Raw genomic sequence first — 22,583 nt, 5'->3', positions numbered from 1 at the left:
CCCAGCCTGAAGTTCTGGTGCCAGTGTCCCAGCCTGAAGTTCCGGTGCCAGCTCCCCAGCCTGAAGTTCCGGTGCCAGCGCCCCAGCCTGAAGTTGCGGTGTCAGTGTTCCGGCCTGAAGTCCCGATGCCTGTGCACCGGCCTGAAGTCCCGATGCCTGTGCACCGGCCTGAAGTTCCAGTGCCCGTTTCCCGGTCTGAAGTTCCGATGCCCGTTACCCAGCCTATGGACCGGTGCCCATTACCCAGTCTACGGAGCCGGTGCCCATTACCCAGCCTGTGGAGCAGGTGCCCATTACCCAGTCTGCTGAACCGGTGTCCATAACACGGCTTGTTAAGCCAACACCCGTCATCCACCTTGCTGAGCCGGTGCCCGTCACCCAGCTTGCTGAGCTGGTGCTTGGTACCCAGCCTACTGGGCCGGTGCCCACTACCCAGCTTGTGGGGCCGGGGGCCGTTATCCAGCCTGCCAATACAGTGCTTGCTACCCTGCCAGATGACCCGTCGCCTGCTGCCCTGCCAGATGACCCAGAGCCTGCTGCCCTGCCAGATGACCCGGAGCCTGCTGCCCTGCCAGATGACCCGGAGCCTGATGTGCCCCAGTCTGCTGCCCTGCCTGCTGCCTAACCTGATGTGCCCGTCTGCTGCCCAGCCTGATGTGCCCCTGTCTGCTGCCCAGCCTGATGTGCCCCTGTCTGCTGCCCAGCCTGATGTGCCCCTGTCTGCTGCCCAGCCTGATGTGCCCCTGTCTGCTGCCCAGCCTGATGTGCCCGTGCCTGCTGCCCAGCTTGATGTGCCTGCTGCCCAGCTCAATGTGCTTGCTGCCCAACTTGATGTGCCCGTACCGGATGCCCAGCTTGATGTGCCTGGGCTTGCTACCTAGCTTGAGGTTCATGTGCCTGCTACCCAGTTTGACATGCCTACTGCCCAGCTTGATGTGTTGCTGCCTGCTGCTCAGCCTGAGGTGCCTCTTCCCATTGCACGGTTTAAAGCCATGGACTTTCCACATGCCCAGCTTGATGTGAGACTGCCCGCTGCCCGGCTTGATGCTATGGACTTTTCCCAGCAGCAGCTATTTGGAGTGTCCGGAGGGGGTGGTACTGTCAGGAAAGGTTCCACCCGCTAATGGCTGTGTCAGGCATTTGGCATGCAGTACTGATGTCCACCAGCGGGTGTCTCCTGACAGTCTGGAACTGTCAGGGGAGCTCTCTCCTGCTGATGGTATTATTTGATCTTTGGGCCACAGTACTTGTGCCCACTTGTACGGGTGGTTCCTGGCAGTGTGGAGCCGACATCATCTCCTGCGATCAGGCATGTGATGGAGATTTTAAAATTCATATGTATATTTATATCAAGGAGTTCCAAGGGAACCATTGCAAGGACTCTAATTAAATTGCCATGCCCCATTGGATGCATGTATACGTAGGGATGCGTGCCGTGTATATATATATATATATATATATATATCTATCTATCTCTCTTTCTCTCTCTCTCTCTCTCTCTATATATATATATATATATATCTCTATATAGTGGGGCAAAAAAGTATTTAGTCAGCCACCAATTGTGCAAGTTCTCCCACTTAAAAAGATGAGAGAGGCCTGTAATTGTCATCATAGGTATACCTCAACTATGAGAGACAGAATGTGGAAACAAATCCAGACAATCATATTGTCTGATTTTTGAACAAATTTATTTGCAAATTATGGTGGAAAATAAGTATTTGGTCAATATCAAAAGTTCATCTCAATACTTTGTTATATATCCTTTGTTGGCAATGACAGAGGTCAAACGTTTTCTGTAAGTCTTCACAAGGTTGTCACACACTGTTGCTGGTATGTTGGTCCATTCCTCCATGCAGATATCCTCTAGAAATTAAAAGCAAAAAGTGTAACCACGCTAAAGCCTCAAAATAATATAAGCTCAAAGCTGCACGGTTATAACACCAATATCAGTGTAAACAACAATCAAATAAACAAAAACGTGCGCTAAGAATAGTATATGTGCAAAAAAAAAATCGCATTTAAAGCAATCCTCATTAATGTCAATCATATATTGAAATAACCATTGACCAAAACAGCTGAGAATAATAATAAAGTGCAAAATGTGCTATAGTGTTAGCATACATAAATGTATAGAGCAGTTTGTATAAAGTGCAAGGTATACTAGAGAGTGACCAAACATTAACAAACAAGCAGTTTAAATGGTCCCACATTCATTGCAGGGTAGCCCCTGAACAGTCCTGTGAAGAATAAACCACCTCAGCAGTGAGAGGAAAAAAATTAGTCCATAATAGAGTATCAGAAGGAAGAGAGAGGAAAGTTCCATAAACAATGCACCACTTCCAGGGGACAACCGAAAATTCCACGGTCAGTCAGATCACACAGCCCACAAGGTGCATGAAGAGGAAGAAGATGTCTATATGAGAGTTTCCCCGTACTCCAAGGAAGTATCAGATGGACTCTTACCCGAACTGATGGACCTCCCTTCGGGCAAGGTCGTACTGGCAGGCAGACTTAGCCCTCTGCAGGGACTGTGTGATCTGACTGACCGTGGAATTTTCGGTTGTCCCCTGGAAGTGGTGCATTGTTTATGGAACTTTCCTCTCTCTTCCTTCTGATACTCTATTATGGACTAATTTTTTTCCTCTCACTGCTGAGGTGGTTTATTCTTCACAGGACTGTTCAGGGGCTACCTTGCAATGAATGTGGGACCATTTAAACTGCTTGTTTGTTAATGTTTGGTCACTCTCTAGTATACCTTGCACTTTATACAAACTGCTCTATACATTTATGTATGCTAACACTATAGCACATTTTGCACTTTATTATTATTCTCAGCTGTTTTGGTCAATGGTTATTTCAATATATGATTGACATTATGAGGATTGCTTTAAATGCGATTTGTTTTTTTGCACATATACTATTCTTAGCGCACGTTTTTGTTTATTAGATATCCTCTAGAGCAGTGATGTTTTGGGATGTCGCTGGGCAACACGGACTTTCAACTCCCGCCAAAGGTTTTCTTTGGGGTTGAGATTGGAGACTGTCCATTCCACTCCAGAACCTTGAAATGCTTCTTAGGAAGCCACTCCTTCGTTGCCCGGGCGGTGTGTTTGGGATCATTGTCATGCTGAAAGACCCAGCCACGTTTCATCTTCAATGCCCTTGCTCATGGGAGGAGGTTTGCACTCAAAATCTCATGATACATGGCCCCATTCATTCTTTCATGTACACGAATCAGTCGTCCTGTTCCCTTTGCAGAGAAACAGCCCCAAAGCATGATGTTGCCACTCCCATGCTTCACAGTAGGTATGGTGTTCTTTGGTTGCAACTCAGCATCCTCTCTCCTCCAAACATGAGTTGTGTATCTACCAAACAGTTCTACGTTGGTTTCATTTGACCATATGACATTCTCCCAATCCTCTTCTGGATCATCCAAATGCTCTCTAGTAAACCTCAGACGGCCCCGACATATACTGGCTTAAGCAGGGGGACACGTCTGGCACTGCAGGATCTGAGTCCCGGGTGGCGTAATGCGTTACTGATGGTAGCCTTTGTTACGTTGGTCCCAGCTCTCTGCAGGTCATTCACTAGTTCCCCCATGTGGTTCTGGGATTTTTGTTCACTGTTCTTGTGATCTTTTTGACCCCACTGGATGAGATCTTGCGTGGAGCCTCAGATCGAGGGAGATTATCAGTGGTCTTGTATGTCTTCCATTTTCTAATTATTGCTCTCACAGTTGATTTCTTCACACCAAGCTTCTTGCCTATTGCAGATTCAGTCTTCCCAGCCTGGTGCAGGTCTACAGTTTTGTTTCTGGTGTCTTTCGACAGCTCTTTGGTCTTCACCATAGTGGAGTTTGGAGTGTGACTGTTTGAGGTTGTGGACAGGTGTCTTTTATACTAATAACAAGTTCAAACAGGTGCCATTAATACAGGTAATGAGTGGAGGACAGAGGAGCCTCTTAAAGAAATCTTGCTTGTTTGTAGGTGACCAAATACTTATTTTCCACCATCCTTTGCAAATAAATTCTTTCAAAAATCAGACAATGTGATTGTCTGGATTTGTTTCCACATTTTGTCTCTCATAGTTGAGGTATACCTATGATAACAATTACAGGCCTCTCTCATCCTTTTAGTGGGAGAACTTGCACAATTGGTGGCTGACTAAATACTTTTTGCCCCACTGTATATAGTGTGTGTGTGTGTGTATATATATATATATATATATATATATATATATATATATATATATATATAGATGTTTTAATTTCATGATACTGAATAAGGGCCCAGCTCACCTTTTAGAAATGCGTTTTTTCCTGTACCAGGGAATGTCCCCAGGTGTTAATTGAATTACTTTGTTTTACAAAGAGCCCTTCAGACGTAGAGGCTCCATCTCACCAGGGGCCGTTATAACATGCTAATGTCTGAACTGTTTGGGCTGGGGGATCAAAGGAGATTGTTCATTAACTCAGACTGAACGGCACCGGAACTTTTAAAATCTTAGCATGAACCTTTGGGAAGCTTCAGATGTAGCCAATCAGAATTTGAGACAACTGTGAACCAATGAGCAGTAGGCTTCAGATGTAGCCAACTAGACTTTGAGGCAACTCTGAACCATTGAATGTGTGGCATCTGCTGATTGGTGGAGAATGTATGTAAAATAGGGAAAGAGCCAGCTGTTGGTTCTCTGTCCAACTTCAGACCATCGAGACGACAGGATGTCCGCGTAAACTATTCTCATTATCTCTCTTTACTTTGTCCCTAACCTTTTGTAGCCAAGGATTTCTCTTATAACATTGATAGCCTGTGTATGTCCATTGTAACCTTATCTAAGTTTGGCCTAAATCATCTCGGTAGCCTGACTACACTGTACCTGTAAAATCAATTGAAGTTATATGATAAATTCTAATTATTCTAACGTTTCTTTTCTGTGTAAATAAATGTAATTGTTTATCCTGTCCTGTTATCGTTTGTCTCTTTTCTTATATAGACAAAGGTTTAATCACTTATTTTTTGTATCATTAATCATTTAAGTGAGATATAAACATTTCCAACACAGGCATGACCTGAGCCTGATTGCAGGAGATATGTATAAATACTCGGCAAGTACACACATACTTTGCCTTGGTATCTTCCTTGCGCCCTGACCTGAGAGCTCTGAAACTTGAACCCTGAACCTGATTCCTGTACCTGTACCTGAACCCTGAGCCTTGTACCTGTACCCGTCTGTCCTGTGATCCTGTTACCCTTACCTTTGCCTTACAGCCTGATCCATCCATCCTCTCCTTGTCCTGTTTGCTCCCTGTCCCCATCTGCTGATCTCCCACTGATGACCCTGGCCTGGCTACGTTTATGATTCTGGTATTCCCCAGTATATCTGTCTGTTTATTATTATGTGTGGGTCTCTGTTTGTGGTTGGTTGGTTGGTTGCACACTGTATTATATTGGAAGTGGTTATGTTTATATCATTCACTTATCTTAATAAATCACTATATTTTCACTTATATATGTTTGGGTTTCCTCTATGGTCTACGCAGTTCTGGTCTCACCTGATACGTGACACCCGCTGTCTTCTGGGAGACACACAGGTCCCAGAAGACAGCAGGGGCCATTCAGAACGTGCAGCACAACTCGCACATGCGCAGTAGGAAACAGGCTGTGAAGCCGCAAGGCTTCACTTCCTGATTCCCTTACTGAAGATGCTGGCACCTGCACCTGGAGCCGAGGGACAGGTCGGCTTCGGGTGAGGACATCGCGGGCACCCTGGGCAGGTAAGTGTCCTTATTTCAGCAGCTAAGTCAGCAGCTGCAGTATTTCTATTATACTTTTCTTTTTTTTTTTTTCAGGCAGAACTCCGCTTTAACTCATTTTTTCCACTGCACAGTAACAAGTCCTTCTTGGAAGCGGATCTCCTCACTGGACTTGCCATCACTTCACAGGCATAAGACAAGTGATCAGTCTTTTTCATACAGGCCTCACGCCTAGGCCTTAGGTCTGCTCCTCAGACCTGTAGGCTCTCCATACACAGACCTCGTGTCTGTAGGGTGGAGTCCTCCTGACTCCTGGGGCCAGACCTCCTGTCTGCCCGGGTGGAGCTGTCTCCAAGGGGGAGCCCTGAGCTCTAATCCTGGGAAGAATATGATCCCAGCCCACAGGTGTGCAATCAGCCTGCCGGTCATGGCAAAAATCAGGCAGAAAGTGCTAAGCCACACAGTGAAACGGTGTCGCCTCTCCACAATATATATACAGTGGGGACGGAATATATTCAGACCCCCTTAAATTTTTCACTCTTTGTTATATTGCAGCCATTTGCTAAAATCATTTAAGTTCATTTTTTTATTATTATTATTACTTATTAAAGTGCTCCAGTGCATATACAATAAATAATCCTATATTACCAATAAAGTGAATATAGTGCAACAAAATCAAATGTCCTCAAATAATTATGAAACAAAACACAATCTTCTTAGTAGATCCAATCACCACATGATAATAAAGTGCACATGCTTTCTTATTCGTGCTTCTACCGAAGTGGTATATCAAAGCGCTCACCAGACAGTAGTGGCCACAGAGTGACCCGCAGGCATGGAAAAAAATCGGATAATATATACCATCAAGGGTAACTTTCCAGATATCCTGGCAGAAAGACTCCAATCACAGATTAAAACTGTGCAGCCTTTGGAAAGGGAGGCTCGACACACACTAACGAGTCCTCCGTTCCTGGATCAGCTGGCACGCATGCCGAGACGCTATTGAGTACCCACAGAATATAAGTTACAGCACGGTCTCTGCTTCTCCTCCTCAGCTGTAGCCCAGTCTGGTTTTCGTCCTGTACCTTGCACATTTGTTTGGCTGCATAGCTTTAATCTGGAATAAAGACGTTTTTACACTATCCAAGCTTTTGTGGCTTTCATGGGGAGCCACTCTTTGCAGATTTGGTTGATGTATTGATGTACCGAGGATCAGGTATAAGAAGTTATATATAAATACACTCCTGCTGACCGGTGATTGGAGTCTTTCTGCCAGGATATCCGGAAAGTTACCTTTGATGATATATATTATCAGATTTTTTTCCATGCCTGAGGGTCACTCTGTGGCCACTACTGTCTGGTGAGCGCTTTGATATACCACTTCGGGTGAAGCACGAATAAGAAAGCATGTGCACTTCATTATCACGTGGTGATTGGATCTACTAAGAAGATTGTGTTTTGTTTCATAATTATTTGAGGACATTTGATTTTGTTGCACTATATTCATTTTATTGGTAATATAGGATTATTTATTGTATATGCACCGGAGCACTTTAATATATGATAGAATCAACAGGTTCACATTTAATTATATTGCACTATTGATGCGCCCTATACTGTCTGTTTATTATCCTTATAGATAACACCTATGGCAGTAGTTTAGAAAGGATGACATTGGGTTTACATCCACTTTAATGAGGGAAAAAAATTAACTTCATTAGTAATTTACTAATTTAGGAGCAGCATCAGGTTGGTAGAGTGCACGTTTATTTTTTGGCGCAGTGCCCATTATTAATTATTCACTATATCTATACGGATTTACATGTCTCCTGCATGTATCTTTACCTGTCAAATGTCTCCCCTCTGTCTGTTATGAGACCTGAAAAACTGCAGATTCTGTGGGTGGGTCTGTTGTCTGGAGCTTGGTGGGTGGAGTTGTGATGTCAGTAGACTTCCCGCCCACCTCTACACTCCCCTTGTCAATATGCATTTTCTCCTGTGTATTTCTTACACTGAACTTCTGCTATGATCTCTAACATCCAGTGAAAGGACAGTAAAGTAACCACATGACTTCAGCATGCCAAATCATGCTGAGGTGTGGAAAAGCCAATCCTTGCAGAGCTGCTGAAGAAAGGAGTGGGGGTTGGAATAAAAAAATAATGCATGTCTTAGGCTAGTGCACGAGATATGTAAATCACCTGTCACTCACAGCAAGGGGGAGGATTTGACAAAGTTTTTCTCTGTTTGTCAAGTTTTATCTCACTGAACAATAACAGAGGATTGCTCAGAGCTGGATTAACTCTTTGTGGCAAGACTGGGCTCAAATTATAGGAAATCTTATACTCTATATTATGACACAAAAAAAATTACAAATTTTTGGGTTTACATTCACTTTAATGTACACACAGCACCCCATATTGACAGAAAAAACACAGAATTGTTGACATTTTTGCAGATTTTTTAAAAAAGAAAAACTGAAATATCACATGGTCCTAAGTATTTAGACCCTTTGCTCAGTATTTAGTAGAAGCACCCTTTTAATCTAATACAGCCATGAGTCTTTTGGGGAAAGATGCAACAAGTTTTCACACCTGGATTTGGGGATACTCTGCCATTCCTCCTTGCAGATCCTCTCCAGTTCTGACAGGTTGGATGGTAAACGTGGGTGGACAGCCATTTTTAGGTCTCTCCAGAGATGCTCAATTGGGTTTAAGTCAGGGCTCTGGCTGGGCCATTCAAGAACAGTCATGGAGTTGTTGTGAAGCCACTCCTTCGTTATTTTAGCTGTGTGCTTAGGGTCACTGTCTTGTTGGAAGGTAAACCTTCGGCCCAGTCTGAGGTCCTGAGCACTCTGGAGAAGGTTTTCGTCCAGGATAACCCTGTACTTGGCCGCATTCATCTTTCCCTCAACCGCAACCAGTCGTCCTGTCCCTGCAGCTGAAAAACACCCCCACAACATGATGCTGCCACCACCATGCTTCACTGTTGGGACTGTATTGGACAGGTGATGAGCAGTGCCTGGTTTTCTCCACACATACTGCTTAGAATTAAGGCCAAAAAGTTCTATCTTGGTCTCATCAGACCAGAGAATCTTATTTCCCACCATGTTGGAGTCCTTCAGGCGTTTTAGCAAACTCCATGCAGGCTTTCATGTGTCTTGCACTGAGGAGAGGCTTCCGTTGGGCCACTCTGCCATATAGCCCCGACTGGTGGAGGGCTGCAGTGATGGTTGACTTACTACAACTTTCTCCCATCTCCCGACTGCATCTCTGGATCTCAGCCACTGTGATCTTTGGGTTCTTCTTTACCTCTCTCACCAAGGCTATTCTCCCCAAATAGCGCAGTTTGGCCGGACGACCAGCTTTAAGAAGGGTTCTGGTCGTCCCAAATGTCTTCCATTTAAGTATTATGGAGGCCACTGTCCTCTTAGGAACCTTAAGTGCAGCAGAATTTTTTTTTGTAACCTTGTCCAGATCTGTGCCTTGCCACAATTCTTTCTCTGAGCCCTTCAGGCAGTTCCTTTGACCTCATGATTCTCATTTGCTCTGACATGCACTGTGAGCTGTAAGGTCTTATATAGCCAGGTGTGTGGCTTTCCTAATGAAGTCCAATCAGTATAATCAAACACAGCTGGACTCAAATGAAGGTGTAGAACCATCTCAAGGATGATCAGAAGAAATGGACAGCACCTGAGTGTCACAGCAAAGGGTCTGAATACTTAGGACCATGCGATATAAATCTGCAAAAATGTCAACAATTCTGTGTTTTTCTGTCAATATGGGGTGCTGCGTGTACATTAATGAGGAAAAAAATGAACTTAAATGATTTTAGCAAATGGCTGCAATACAACAGAGTGAAAAATTTAAGGGGGTCTGAATACTTTCCGTCCCCACTGTATATATATATATATATATATATATATATATATATATATATATATATATATATATTTTTTTTTTTCTCACTTCTATCATACATATAATAATAAATATACCCAGAAGTAGTATATGCAGGGTATATTAAACTTGGAGTCCGACATAAAGCTATATGAGGGGTGGGGGGTATACTCTTTTAAATTAAAGTAGTACTAAAAGGCTGAGACTTTTTTAAATGGACATAAAAATTAAAATATAATGCACAATACTAGAATCATTTTATTTTAAATATAATTGTAATCAGTGGCATAGCTAGCACATCTAGCACCCGGGCCGCCCCCCCCCCCCGGAAAGAAAAACGGTATGTGACAATACAGCGGCGCTATGCCAACACTATGGGTGTGGTCAGATTGCACTGACAGTGGGAGGAGCTTACTGAGTACACTAATTTTAATAAAATAAAAAACTGTTCAATTGCATATCCTTTAGTACACACAGCTAACCTTAACCACTTGCCTACTAGGCACTTAAACCACCCTCCTGCCCAGACCAATTTTTAGCTTTCAGCGCTCTCACACTTTGAATGACAATTACTCAGTCATGTAATACTGTACCCAAATGATTTTTTTTGTCCTTTTTTCATACAAATAGAGCTTTCTTTTGGTGGTATTTGATCACCTCTGGGTTTTTTATTTTTTGCGCTATAAATGAAAAAAGACTGAAAATTTTGAAAAAAAACACGCATTTTTCTTAGTTTCTGTGATAAAATTTTGCAAATTATTAATTTTTCTTCAAAAATGTTGGCCACAATTTATACTGCTATATATCTTTGGTAAAAATAACCCAAATTAGTGGATATTATTTGGTCTATGTGAAAGTTATAGAGTCTACAAGTTGTGGTGCAAATCATAAAAAATTGATCACACCTGATGTACTGACGGCTTATCTCATTTCTTGTGACCCGAACAAGCCAGGAAAGTGCAAATACCCCCCAAATGACCCCTTTTTTTGAAAGTAAACATTCCAAGGTATTTAGTAGGATGCATGGTGAGGTTTTTGATGTTGTCATTTTTTCCCACAATTCTTTGCAAAATGAAGATTTTTTTTTTTCCCCACAAAATTTTCATTGTAATAGGTTATTTCTCTCACATGGCATGCATATACCACAAATAACACCCCAAAATACATTCTGCTACTTCTCCTGAGTATTACGATACCACATGTGTGGGACTTTTTCACAGCCTGGCCACATGTAGAGGCCCAAAATGCAGGGAACGCCATCACGTGTTCTAGGAGCATAAACTACACATCTAACTTGTTGACTACCTATTACTGATGTGGCACTGATACACGGCACTGATGACACTGATGTGGCACTGATGACAGATGGCACTAATACGTGGCACTGATGACAGATGGCACTAATATGTGGCACTGATGGCAGATGGCACTAATACGTGACACTGATGACAGATGGCACTAATATGTGGCACTGATGACAGATGGCACTAATACATGGCACTGATGACACGCGACACTGATGACCGATGCCACTAATACGTGGCACTGATGACACGTGACACTGATAACAGATGGCACGTGACACTGACAGGTTGCACTGATGACAGATGGCACTAATATGTGCCACTGATGACAGATGGCAGTGAGGACAGATGGCACTGATGTCACTTTTTTTTCATTTTTTTTTTAATTCCTGACACACACTGCAGCGGTTAGCTCTCCCTCCTCACACGCTGTCTCTGTGTGAGGAGGGATAGCCGGCAATGAGAGATGATCTCCTATGTTTACATAGGAGATCATCTCTCGTTGGCGCCGCCGATCGCGCTGTAAACGGCCGCTGTGATTGGCCATTTACGGCGATCTGTGACTGGCTGTGTCCAAGGGACACGGCCAGCACAGAACTTCCCGAATGCGCGCCCGCGGGAGCGCGTATCGCGGAAGTAAACAGGAGGACGACCAGGGACGGCCTCCCGGCAGTTAGCGTCCGTGCTGCAGCCGTCTTTCGGCTATAGCGCGGGCGCGAAGTGGTTAAAGTGATAATAAAGTCTTGTTTTTTTTTTCTCTTAATACTAAACATGTTATACCACTGCACAGAGCAGGTGCTCTGTGTAGTGGTTTTGCACAGAGCAGCTTGGATCCTCCTCTTCTTGGGTCCCTCGCTAACACTCTTGGTCCCTCCCTCTTTCTGGGTGCCCCAACAGCAAGCAGCTTGCTATGGGGGCACCCAAGCAGGCATGTTCCTGAGCTGCGGCTCTGTGTGTTCATGCACACACGTAGCCATGACTCGACTCTGCTCACTCCCTCTTCTGATTGGCTCACTGGCTGTGATTGACAGCAGTGTGAGCCAATGGCTCCTGCTGCTGCCAAAAGCTAATCAGGAGTGCAAGTCCCCAGACAGCCAAGGTTCTTGTTGACATCGCTGCATCGAGAGGGGGCTCAGGTAAAAATTTGGTGGGGCTGGGGGGGCTGCTGCACACAGAAGATTTTTTTACCTTTCTGCAAAGAATGCATGAAGATTAAAAAGCGTGCCTTTACAACCACTTTAATTTGATTGTAGCCGTATTAGTGCAATTATGACAGAGAAAATTGAGTCCTGTCCATGATACTTTTTTTTATTTGCTTAAAAATTTGTGAATCAGTACTGCTTGGACCTTGAAGAAGGGGACATACCCCGAAAGCTTGTCCTGAAAAATTGTATGTTAGTGCAAATAAAAAAAGTATCACGGACAGTACTCAATTTTCTCAACCACTTTAACAAAGAATGTGCTGAACTTAGAATGCAGTAGTCAGGAGTAAGAAATGTAAAACACAGTGAGGGGAATTTATCAAAACTGGTGCAGTCAGAATCTGAAACAGCTGCGCATTGCAACCCATCAGCTTCTATCTTCAGCTTGTTCAGCTTTAAAAATGAAAGCTATGAGCTGATTGGTTGCCACGCACAGCTGTTCCAAATTCTGTCTGCTCTAAATTCCCCTAGGGCTCATTCAGACAGGCACTGAGACAGGTCCTGTGTGCAGTGCCACTTTTTGCTGCATCTGCATCCACTAGAGAACTTCACTTATAGAAGTGGGTGCACAGATCCGAATGCAGACACTGTGCGTTTGGATACATGCATTCCTTCCTGTCTGCATGTCAAATTTTGACATTTGACTATATCCATGCAGCTTCTGTGTCCCAATTGACTTTGGCTGGACTGCCTGCACAGGGGTGCATGCATCCCCATGCGGTACACAGCCATCACATTGGGCTTGGACACATATGCTCCACATGAATGAGGCCTAATCGTCGTCATGTGGACCAAATAGCAGGAAAGAGGAGATGTCGGGTAATTAAAAGAGAAGTATGGGAATTTTATTTGCGAATCATACTTACCTAGGTAGATGCTGCATCTGTCCGCCACCAGCTCTAAAACTGAGAACCGAGTAATCAAACAGCCGATCACTCAGTTCTCAGTGCTCCCTGAGCAGATAGCTGATGGCTGTTAGTCTCTGCGGCTTGCTTAGAGGCTGAGCTGGGTGCCGGACCAGGCATGCGAGTGAATCCCAACCATATGGTTGATCCTTCCCCAGCCTGGACCGAATCTGTGACATCACCTGACAGGAGGCTTAAAGGAGTTGTAAACCCTTGTGTTTTTTTACCTAATTTCGGGAGCCAATGGCTGCGCTGCTGTCTATCCAATCAAGAGCCGTGACCCCATGGAGAGAGGGACAGCGCATCCCCGCTGAAGAGATGAGGGGGCGCAGGTAAGTAAAACGGGGGGGGGGGGTAACTGCCAGGCAGTTTTTTACTTTAATGCATAGGGCATCCATTGGCTCCCGCTGTTGTCAATCAAAACCAATGACGCGGGCATTTGTGTCTGTGGACGCAAATACTGGACTCTGGCGCACGCCCGCAAGGTAACCCCCACGGGAGAGCGCTCCTCCTAGGGGGTTATCTGATGCGGGGAGGAGCCGCGAGAGCCGCTGGGGGACCCCAGAAGAGGATGTTCAGGGCCACTCTGTGCCAAACGAGCTGCACAGTGATGGTAAGTATGACATGTTTGTTATTTAAAAAAAATAAAAAATGATCCTTTACAATCACTTTAAGCCAGCTATCAGCTGAAAATTCCTCTCACTTCCTGTTTGGCTATGGGACAGGAAGTGAAGGGAAATCTCTGCAATGGGACACAGGTGGTGAAAAAAAAAATCTGACAGGGGCCATTGCTGCATCCAAAGTTAAAAAAAATGTTTTGCCTATAGTTCTACTTTAAAGTAGCCTGTGTCTTGTACTGTACTTTTAAGTAGTTGAATGTTATTTATCTATTATTATGATAGGTACATATATAGTGCTGTTAATTTACACATCACATCAGTCCCTGCCCCCCAAGGAGCTTACAATCTAACGTCCCAAACTCAGATTTATTTATTTTCGTGGGGGCGTGACCACTTGGGGATGCGGACGTGAGTGTGAGAGAGCACGACACCTCTCCCTCTCCTCCCTGTGAACTATCCTGCCAGCTGATCGGGGAGACGCTGAGCACTGGAGGCTGGAAACTGAGCGTTGAGCTGTGAGGAGGTTGATGTGTCCTGACGCCGCTCATGACCATGTGACACCGGAGTTCCTGGTCTGATACAGCGCACCGTGATACAGCATACTGCTGTGCTATGAGAGGCTCCTGCCGTGGACAGAATCCCACAGTGTTGTGGAGGTGGTAGCAGTATCGGAGGAGTGAGAGATCTCCGTAGTACCCCCCCCCCCTCCTGAAGGTGGAGACCAACGGAGCAGGGATGCTCTTCCCCTTGGAAGGAAAGACATCTGGTGGATTGAGGCTGATAACGGGGGTGAGAGACTCCCCCTTCTCCTACGGCTGGAGGAAGCTTTGCTGGAGGATAATTTCCACACACAGAACTTTGCTGTCAGAGCGGTGAGAATGATGAGAGCAGCAGGAGCGGATTACAGCTGACCTTACATCTCTCCAATAAGAAACAGTGGATGGGTGAGAGATAACCAATTTAATTAAACTATCAATGGACCTGCTTATATGAAAAAAGGGAAAACAGTGCATTACCAGTGTGAGACACTGGTACCAGGATTATAAGGTGAAAGAAAAAAACTTTACTCCTTCCCCCTGGGGTGGACTGTGTTTCCCCCCCCCCCCTTTTGGCAGATTACTCTGGAGGCTGGATTGTGAAGAGTAAAAATGCTGGTACACTGGCAGGGCTTGTAATATTGGTGTTTTATCCTTAGCGCTCAAGCCTAAGAGACCTTGAGGCTGGGGCAGCCTCTCAGTCATACTTCCTACTACTAAATTCAGTACACATATATTATATGTTACACGCTAACCCAGTAAATCTAGGATGTGATCTTGTCTTCTTCGATCACCCTGGATTTGACGGACTTATCTACCCTATTTCCACTTTAACTCCAGCACACCTAATAAAAATTATACTTTGGGAAGGAACTGCGTAGAGATAGCGTACTTTTCTTTGTTCCCCCTCCCTTCACCCTCTGGTGTTGGAATTGGCGATTGGCGGCAGGATTGAGAAGAGTAACCCTCCTGAGTCGTGTGGACTGCCTTTTTTTTTTTCTTTTTTTGCCGGATTAGCGGACCACGCTATTTAGGTGGTGAGTACTGGGGACGGAGGAGAAGGGGACTGAGACATGCATATGTTAATGGGAATCAAACTACTTGATCGCATATTATGCCATCACAGCGCACCACGAAAGTGAGTCAGGCAGCTGCAGCCAAATTGGGGAAATTTGCACATGCACAGGGCAAGTCTCTGACCAGCCCCCCCCCTAAAAACAAGAATCAAGACACTAGCATGTTGTCCAAACCACAGATTGGGGCCTCTGCCCCTGCCACAAAAAAGAGTCAGGGACAGGGTCTGGTAACTCCTGCGAAGGTAGCAAACGCCTCCGCAGGAAACTCTTCGGAGGAGAGGATGGAAAAAGCGGTCATTATCACCACTCAAAACGCTTGCTATGGGGGAAAAAGAACCATCATTGAGGGAAGTACTGCATGCAATCAACTCCTGTAAATAAATCTCTGTCCAGTTGCAAACTCTCCGGGAAGAACTGTCCCTCGTTAGGCATGATATGCAAAAAGTGCGTGAAAGGACTACTGCCCTTGAAGGGCAGGTTAGCCTACTAGAGGATGACTTGAATCCCCTTAAAAGGGAGATGAGGACTATAAGGGAACAAATGGACAACTATCAGATAAAGATCGATGAAATGGAGAACAGGATGTGCAGGAAGAACGTGAGGATAGTGGGACTCCCAGAACATAGCGAGGGATCAGACCCCACTATATTTTTGGAAAAATGGTTCAAAGATTTATTTGGAGAACAGTCCTTCTCAACCTTTTTCGCACTGGAAAGAGCTCACAGGGTCCCCTGTAGACCTCCCCAACCAGGAGCCCCCCCAAGATCTCTCTTGGTAAAACTGCTTTATTATAAGGACAAAATGACCATACTAAATAAAGCCAGAGAAATGGGTAATATTCTTTACAATGGCAGCAGGATTTCAAAAAACGAAGGTCTAAGTTTGGAGAAGTCAAACGCAAACTGCAACAGTTAAAAATGAACTATGCATTGTTATACCCGGCAAGACTACGTATAAAAGCCTTGGGGGTGACCATGTATTTTGATACCTTGGAGGGAGTGGAAGATTGGCTAGCAACAAATGATAGGAGACTGTAGACTAATTTGATTATTCTAATACTAATTAGTATAATTATTCTAATTATACTAATTACCTTGGACTCTTATTAGCAATATGATTTAGTTTAAGACACAAATTATTACACTCTTGAATGAATTGGGAGAGAGGAGAAGGGGTTGGTGGCGGATAGGTGGGAGGGAACTATGAGCATATTACCCCCTGGTGGCCAAGGGGTATGGCGAAGAGTTTTCTCTATTTGTGTTTTTTGTGTTTTTCTTGTCTTGTTGGTCCATTTAGCTAAATGTTGGCTGTATGGGTTTCTTGGGGGGGGGGAATAGGGAGGGACGAGTGTAAGAGTAGAGGATCAAAGTTGATAACACTTAAAATGATAGTCAATTGTAAAGATCACATTAAGAAGCCCCAAAATAGGCCCAGTGGGCAGGTGAATGGGATGTACGGGTGTATGGGATGGAGTGAGTGGTTTGTGTGGCACAAAGTGAAAGGGATGTATGGGGGGTATGGGAGGGAATGAATGACATGATTGGCACTGTCTTAATTATTGGTACGAGATGAGGCACCATGGGGTCACAAAAATGACACATGTAAACTATATTAGTCAGAAAATGCACTGGTCACAAGATTCACTAAAAATTACACTTTAACGGCACTCAGATTAAAAAATTAATTTTATGTTCATAGAATGTCCGGGGAATGGGAGATCCAGAGAAAAAAGCAGCAGTTCTCCTGATGGCAAAGACATATGAGGCAGCTATCCTTTATTTACAGGAGACACATCTTACTAAAATCTTTATTCCCCAACTGAGGTGGAGGGATTACTGTACACAATTCCACTCAGTTCATACCTCCTATTCCAGGGGGGTGAGCATTTTTGTTAGATCTGGGGTGGTTTTTACTTGTATACAGTCCAAGGTGGATGAACGGGGGAGATATATTTTTTTTATTCGGTAAGATCGAGAATAGAGTTTGTGCTTTGGCAAATGTGTACCTCCCTCCGCCTTTTGATGTCTCAATCCTTTGCGAGCTTACCAAGTTTGTATTGGATAAACCGGGAGTCCAAGTGGTAGTAACGGGGGATTTTATTATGGTAATGGACTGGAAATTAGACAGGTTTGCCCCAGGGACACAAATGGGCAGTGCCACGGATAGCCGGCTACCCGATTTTCTAGAGGAAACTGGATTGAGGGACATATGGAGAATACGGAATCTGGAGGTCTGACAGTATTCATGTGTTTCTCTAGGACACACTCTACACTCTCCAGGATTGATCTAGTGTTGGGAAACGAGGAGATGATGCCTATGATAAAAAACGTGAACTACAGGCCGAGGGGCCTGTCGGAACATTCTCCGGTGACTGTATCATTAGAGCTAGGTGAGCGGAACTATCCTGGAGAGTGGAGGATAAGCCCTTTTTGGATCGAACTGATGGGGGACCCGAATGAGGTACTGGTGCCCCTAGGAGAGTTTCTTGATTTGAACAGAGGCACCGCCTCGGAATAATATGGGATACCCTTTAAGGCCTTTCTAAGAGGCATAACGATCCAACAAATTGCAAAAATTAAAAAGCAGACCAAGGACTGGGAGAGATTAATCGGGATGAGGGTAAACAACTGCGGCAGAACAGTACATTAATAACCCGACACCTGATAGATTTAGAAACTGGATAGAGGAACAACAAAATTACCGGTTAGTGACCCTTAGAAAAACGGACAATAAATATCTCTTCCAGAAACAATCCGCCTTTGGAGAAGGGGAAAGCGTGGGACGTATGCTGGCATAATTAGCCAGGGTGAACTCTCACTCATCTATGGTACCTACGATGACCATGGGAGACGGGAGGGTGTCCTCATATACCCCAGAGATAGCGAGTAAGTTTAAAGAATACTATGAGAATTTGTATAGATCGCGACAGGAGGAGACGGGGGATGGAATGGATAGCTTTTTCAGGGATCTGAATCTCCCCTATCTTAGTGAGGCAGATAGAATAGAGTTGGACAGGCCTATAACACTAGAAGAGATACAACGAGTCACCAATGAGATGGCGAGTCAGAAATCCCCGTGTCCAGATGGGCTCCCGGCCGAGATATATCAGCATTACGGGAAGATATTGTTCTCTGAGTTGCTGAAGGTATTGATCTGGTCGGTGACAAAGGGAGCGCTTCCTCCACTTGCTAAAAGCAGACATGATAATGCCACAATATGGAGCTGTTGGATAGAAATATCATATCTGTCCATGAAGAGGTCCAGCAGGTACACAGCGAGGTGGCGAGCAGTCGAACACAGTTTAAACCGATTGCTGACATTAGCTATCAAGTCTGCAAAGTAGCGTCTTAGGTTCAGCTGGGGAGATTGGCCTTTGTAGGACGGAAGCTTATCACTATACATAAAGAGGGGAAAGACCCACTTGATCCTGCCTCATACAGGCCTATTGCGCTATTGAATTCTGACATGAAAATACTTGCAAAGGTCTTGGCGGCCAGGTTGAACAGGGTTATATCGAAACTCATCCACCCCGACCAATTGGGTTTCATACCTAGTACAAATATAAGGCGGGTATATATGAATCTCCAGGTCTCAACAGATGGGGGTGGAGAGAGGGCCGTTTTGTCCCTGGACGCCGCCAAGGCCTTTGACAGCCTTGAGTGGCAGTATCTTTGGAGAGTTATGGAGGTAGCCAAACTTGGACAGGGTTTTATTAACTGGGTAAAAATGCTTTACAGGACACCAGAAGCTAGAGTAAAGGTGAACAATGAACAGTCTGATAAATTTGGACTGGGGAGGGGTACGAGACAGGGATGTCCCTTGTCACCCCTCCTCTTTGCCATCGCAATTGAACCTTTGGCCATTGCTCTTCAGTCTACCCAGGTGAGGGGTTTTAGAAGAGGCGACTTGCAAGAAAAAGTCGCATTATACGCAGATGACCTCTTGTTATTTCTTGGAGATACACAGGATTCCCTTCGGAAAGTTATGGACATTATCAACAAATTTGGCCAAATTTCCAGACTCAAGATAAATTGGGAAAAATCTAGTCTTCTGCCAGTAGACCCTCTGGGAGGCCCCCTCCCTGAGGAGGTGGCCCAGATCCAAGTGGTGAATAAATTCAAATATTTGAAGATAAATGTCTCTAGAGACCCTCAACAGTACATAGCAGATAATTTAGTTATTGGCTAAATTTAGGAGGAAGATAAAAGTGTGGAAACGCCTGCCAATATCTGTGGCAGGTTGTTGTAATTTAATTAAAATGATCTGGATGCCACAACTTCTTTATGTATTACATAATTCTCCATATACAAAATGTGGTTTCAAAGAATATACACTGTGTTTAGGGAACTGATTTGGAAGGGTGGGTCGGCAAGAATACGATTAAGCACTCTGTAGTTACAAAAACAGGAAGGAGGAGTAGCGCTCCCGTACCCCTTTAGTTATTTTCTTGCGTCACAACTCCAGTATATGAGGGGGTGTAATATAGAAGGGGGAGAGACAGGAAGAAAGATGCTCCTTCAAAACACTCCACACGATTTGATAGTGGAAGCCCTTGAGGCAGGATCCTTCTCACCGGGACTTCCCACATTGAGCCTAATGATGAGAGTGTTGGACATATTGAAGGCAATATTGAAGTATAGAGGACTCATGGAGTATACCCCACTATGGGAGAACAGTAAACTGGGAGAACTACAGAAGATGGGGGCAGTAAGGGAATGGGAAAGATGTGGAATAAAATCTATCATCCAGATTTATCAAGACGGTACCTTGAAAACCTTCCAGGAACTGAGAGACCATTTCGCTTTGTCAAACAAATCTTTTTATAGGTACTTACAGGTTAGGCACGCACTGGAGGAACAGTTTAGAGAGAGAATTTTAGAATGGAGCACAATTCTATTACTCCAAAAGAAAATCAACGCAGAAACAGGGAAAGGTTTAATCTCGAAAATATACCCACATATAAACAAGGGGAGAATGGGAGGGATAGAGGCCTTTAAGTATAAGAGGAAGTGTAAAAAGGATGTGGGAAATATTTCCGAAACACAATGGAAAAGAATTCTTGAACTTGCTCCGCTTGTATCGCTTTCCCCTTCCAAGAGGATGTCACACCTCTTTTTAATATACAGAACATATTATACCCCCCGAAAACATTATCAGTTTGGTCGGCGGCCGGACACAAGTTGCCCCAGGTGTGGGGACACAGAGGGGGACATGATTCATATGTTCTGGAGATGCTTGAAGTTGTTCCGCTACTGGACAGAGGTGATAAGAATCATTGACCGGGTGTTTGGAACCTCCACTGGCCTGGAGGCAAAGCATTGTCTCCCGGGATTAGTAGAAGGAGTGGGAAACCCAGGAAACACCCAGGTAGTGGTTCTGGGATGCTTATTCCAAGCAAGGAAAATGATTGCCCTCAGATGGCGGTCGGTATCACCTCCGTCCAGTAGAGAATGGGTAAATAGAATGAACGTGACAATTATTAAGGAGAAAACTGTATACATAAAACAAGGGAGTTTAAAAAAATATGACAAGATGTAGAGACCCTGGTGGGAAGCAAGAGGGATTGATATGTGAATATTAATAGAGTAGAAAAGTATGTAAATGATGAAAAGTGACCCAAAATAAATTGACAAAGTTGGATGAGTGTGAGAAATGGATGGGGATGAGAGGAAGTGCGACTGGGTAGGAATCTAGATTTAGTCGGAATAACAGACGGGATTACCCCCACGATTCCAATCCCCTTCTAGGCCCTCAAGATACGGATGACTTGTCAACTACTTGGTATAGGGGGTGGGAAGAAGGGGGGGCTGTGTTTTTGAGGGGATGTTTATGTCTGATTTTGATGTATTTTGTAAACAAAGAAATAAAGTTGGAAAAAAAAAAAAAAAGGTCTCACACTCATATTCATATATACACATACTAGGGCCAATTTAGAAAGGAGCCAATTAACCTACCAGCATGTCTTTGGATTGTAGGAGGAAACCAAAGTACCCTGAGGAAACCCACACAGGCACAGAGAGAACATGAAAACTCCATGCGAGTAGTGCCGTGGCTGGAAATCGAACCGACAACCCTAGTATAGGCGGAAGTGCTAACCACTTAGCCACTGTGCTGCACTCTATAGCATACTATCAAATATCAATATAGCATATCAAAAGAGCCTTAAAATGGGTACCTATGAGAAGAACAACAGCATTCAAGTTTCTCAGGCCTACATTTCAATGAATGTCCAAAAAATCCTCACCTGATTATTGCAGTTGCCAATAATAAGGGCATCAGCCAGCATCAGCTGTCCCACTACCATACCCTGTTCCAACACGGGTCCTGTACCATCCACCAGCCGATTGGAAATAATCACAATTGTGTTGTCATCATTTAAAATCATCACAGGGTCTGCCTGCCAGGGAAAGAAAAGTTATATAACTTTAGGAACAATCAGTGAACAGAAATTTACACATTTGAGGATCACTCTAAATAGGGTGTGGGCAACCAGTTGATCGCAAGCTACCAGTTGACCGTGTCCAGGTGACCGGTAGATTGTGCCTTAGGCTTGCCGACCCGCTGTCCCCACAGCGTAAAACACAGTGGAACTACTTTTGTCATTTTCATCTGAGCAGGCGCCAGCTGGAGGGAGAAGGCGGACTGAGCAAGCAGCTTCATCAGCTAATGCCTATTCTGTAGTTTCTGTAGTTCCGACTGCAGTATAAGGCGGAGTGATATCTATTTTCACCAACAGTTAAGTTCCCGGGGAAAACTTTAGGGCCTACCCCCCTTTTTCCAAGGTCAAAGCAGTACTGAAAATATAATGGTTAGTGCAAATAAAAAAGTATCACAGACAGCACTCAACTGCCTTGTTGCAAAAGTGCACCAATATGGTTTAAATTACCTTAAAGTGTAACTAAAGACATTTGTTTTTTTTAGTTTTGGATAGAACCTGTCAGTTTTAACCGCTTTTGGACTGCCTACTGTAGATATAGCCCGCTCGCCGGGGTGGGGAGCATGCCCCCGCCGCCCAGGCAGTGCTGCAGGCTGTCGGCTCCTAACATTACTGAAGAGCAGCAATGTGCTGTTTTTTTCTTCCTTAGGCCCTCTTCACACTAGGGCGGTTTGCAGGCGCTATTGTGCTAAAAATAGCGCCTGCAAACTGACCCGAAACAGCCGCTGACGTCTCTCCAGTGTGAAAGCCCTGAGGGCTTTCACACTTGGGCGGTGCGCTGGCAGAATGGGAAAAAAAGTCCTGCTAGCAGCATCTTTTTCGGAGCGGTGAAGGAGCGGTGTATACACCATTC

The 22,583-nt window shown here is 44.5% G+C and overlaps 1 protein-coding gene across 2 annotated transcripts in view; it reads right to left on the bottom strand.

The window, feature by feature from the left end:
• Nucleotides 1–22,583, bottom strand: part of SCAI (suppressor of cancer cell invasion) — a 1,468,821-nt gene that overhangs the window by 851,726 nt on the left and 594,512 nt on the right. For both annotated transcript variants that reach the window (XM_073600351.1, XM_073600352.1), the window contains exon 8: nucleotides 21,539–21,691. In XM_073600351.1, coding sequence (XP_073456452.1) covers nucleotides 21,539–21,691 — 153 coding nt within the window. The remainder of the gene's footprint in view (nucleotides 1–21,538; nucleotides 21,692–22,583) is intronic.

Source organism: Aquarana catesbeiana, linkage group LG09 (assembly GCF_042186555.1).
Source record: "Aquarana catesbeiana isolate 2022-GZ linkage group LG09, ASM4218655v1, whole genome shotgun sequence".
Taxonomy (NCBI): Eukaryota; Metazoa; Chordata; class Amphibia; order Anura; family Ranidae; genus Aquarana; species Aquarana catesbeiana.
The sequence above is the reverse complement of the archived record's forward strand: the minus strand, read 5'-3'. Positions and strand labels throughout refer to the sequence as shown.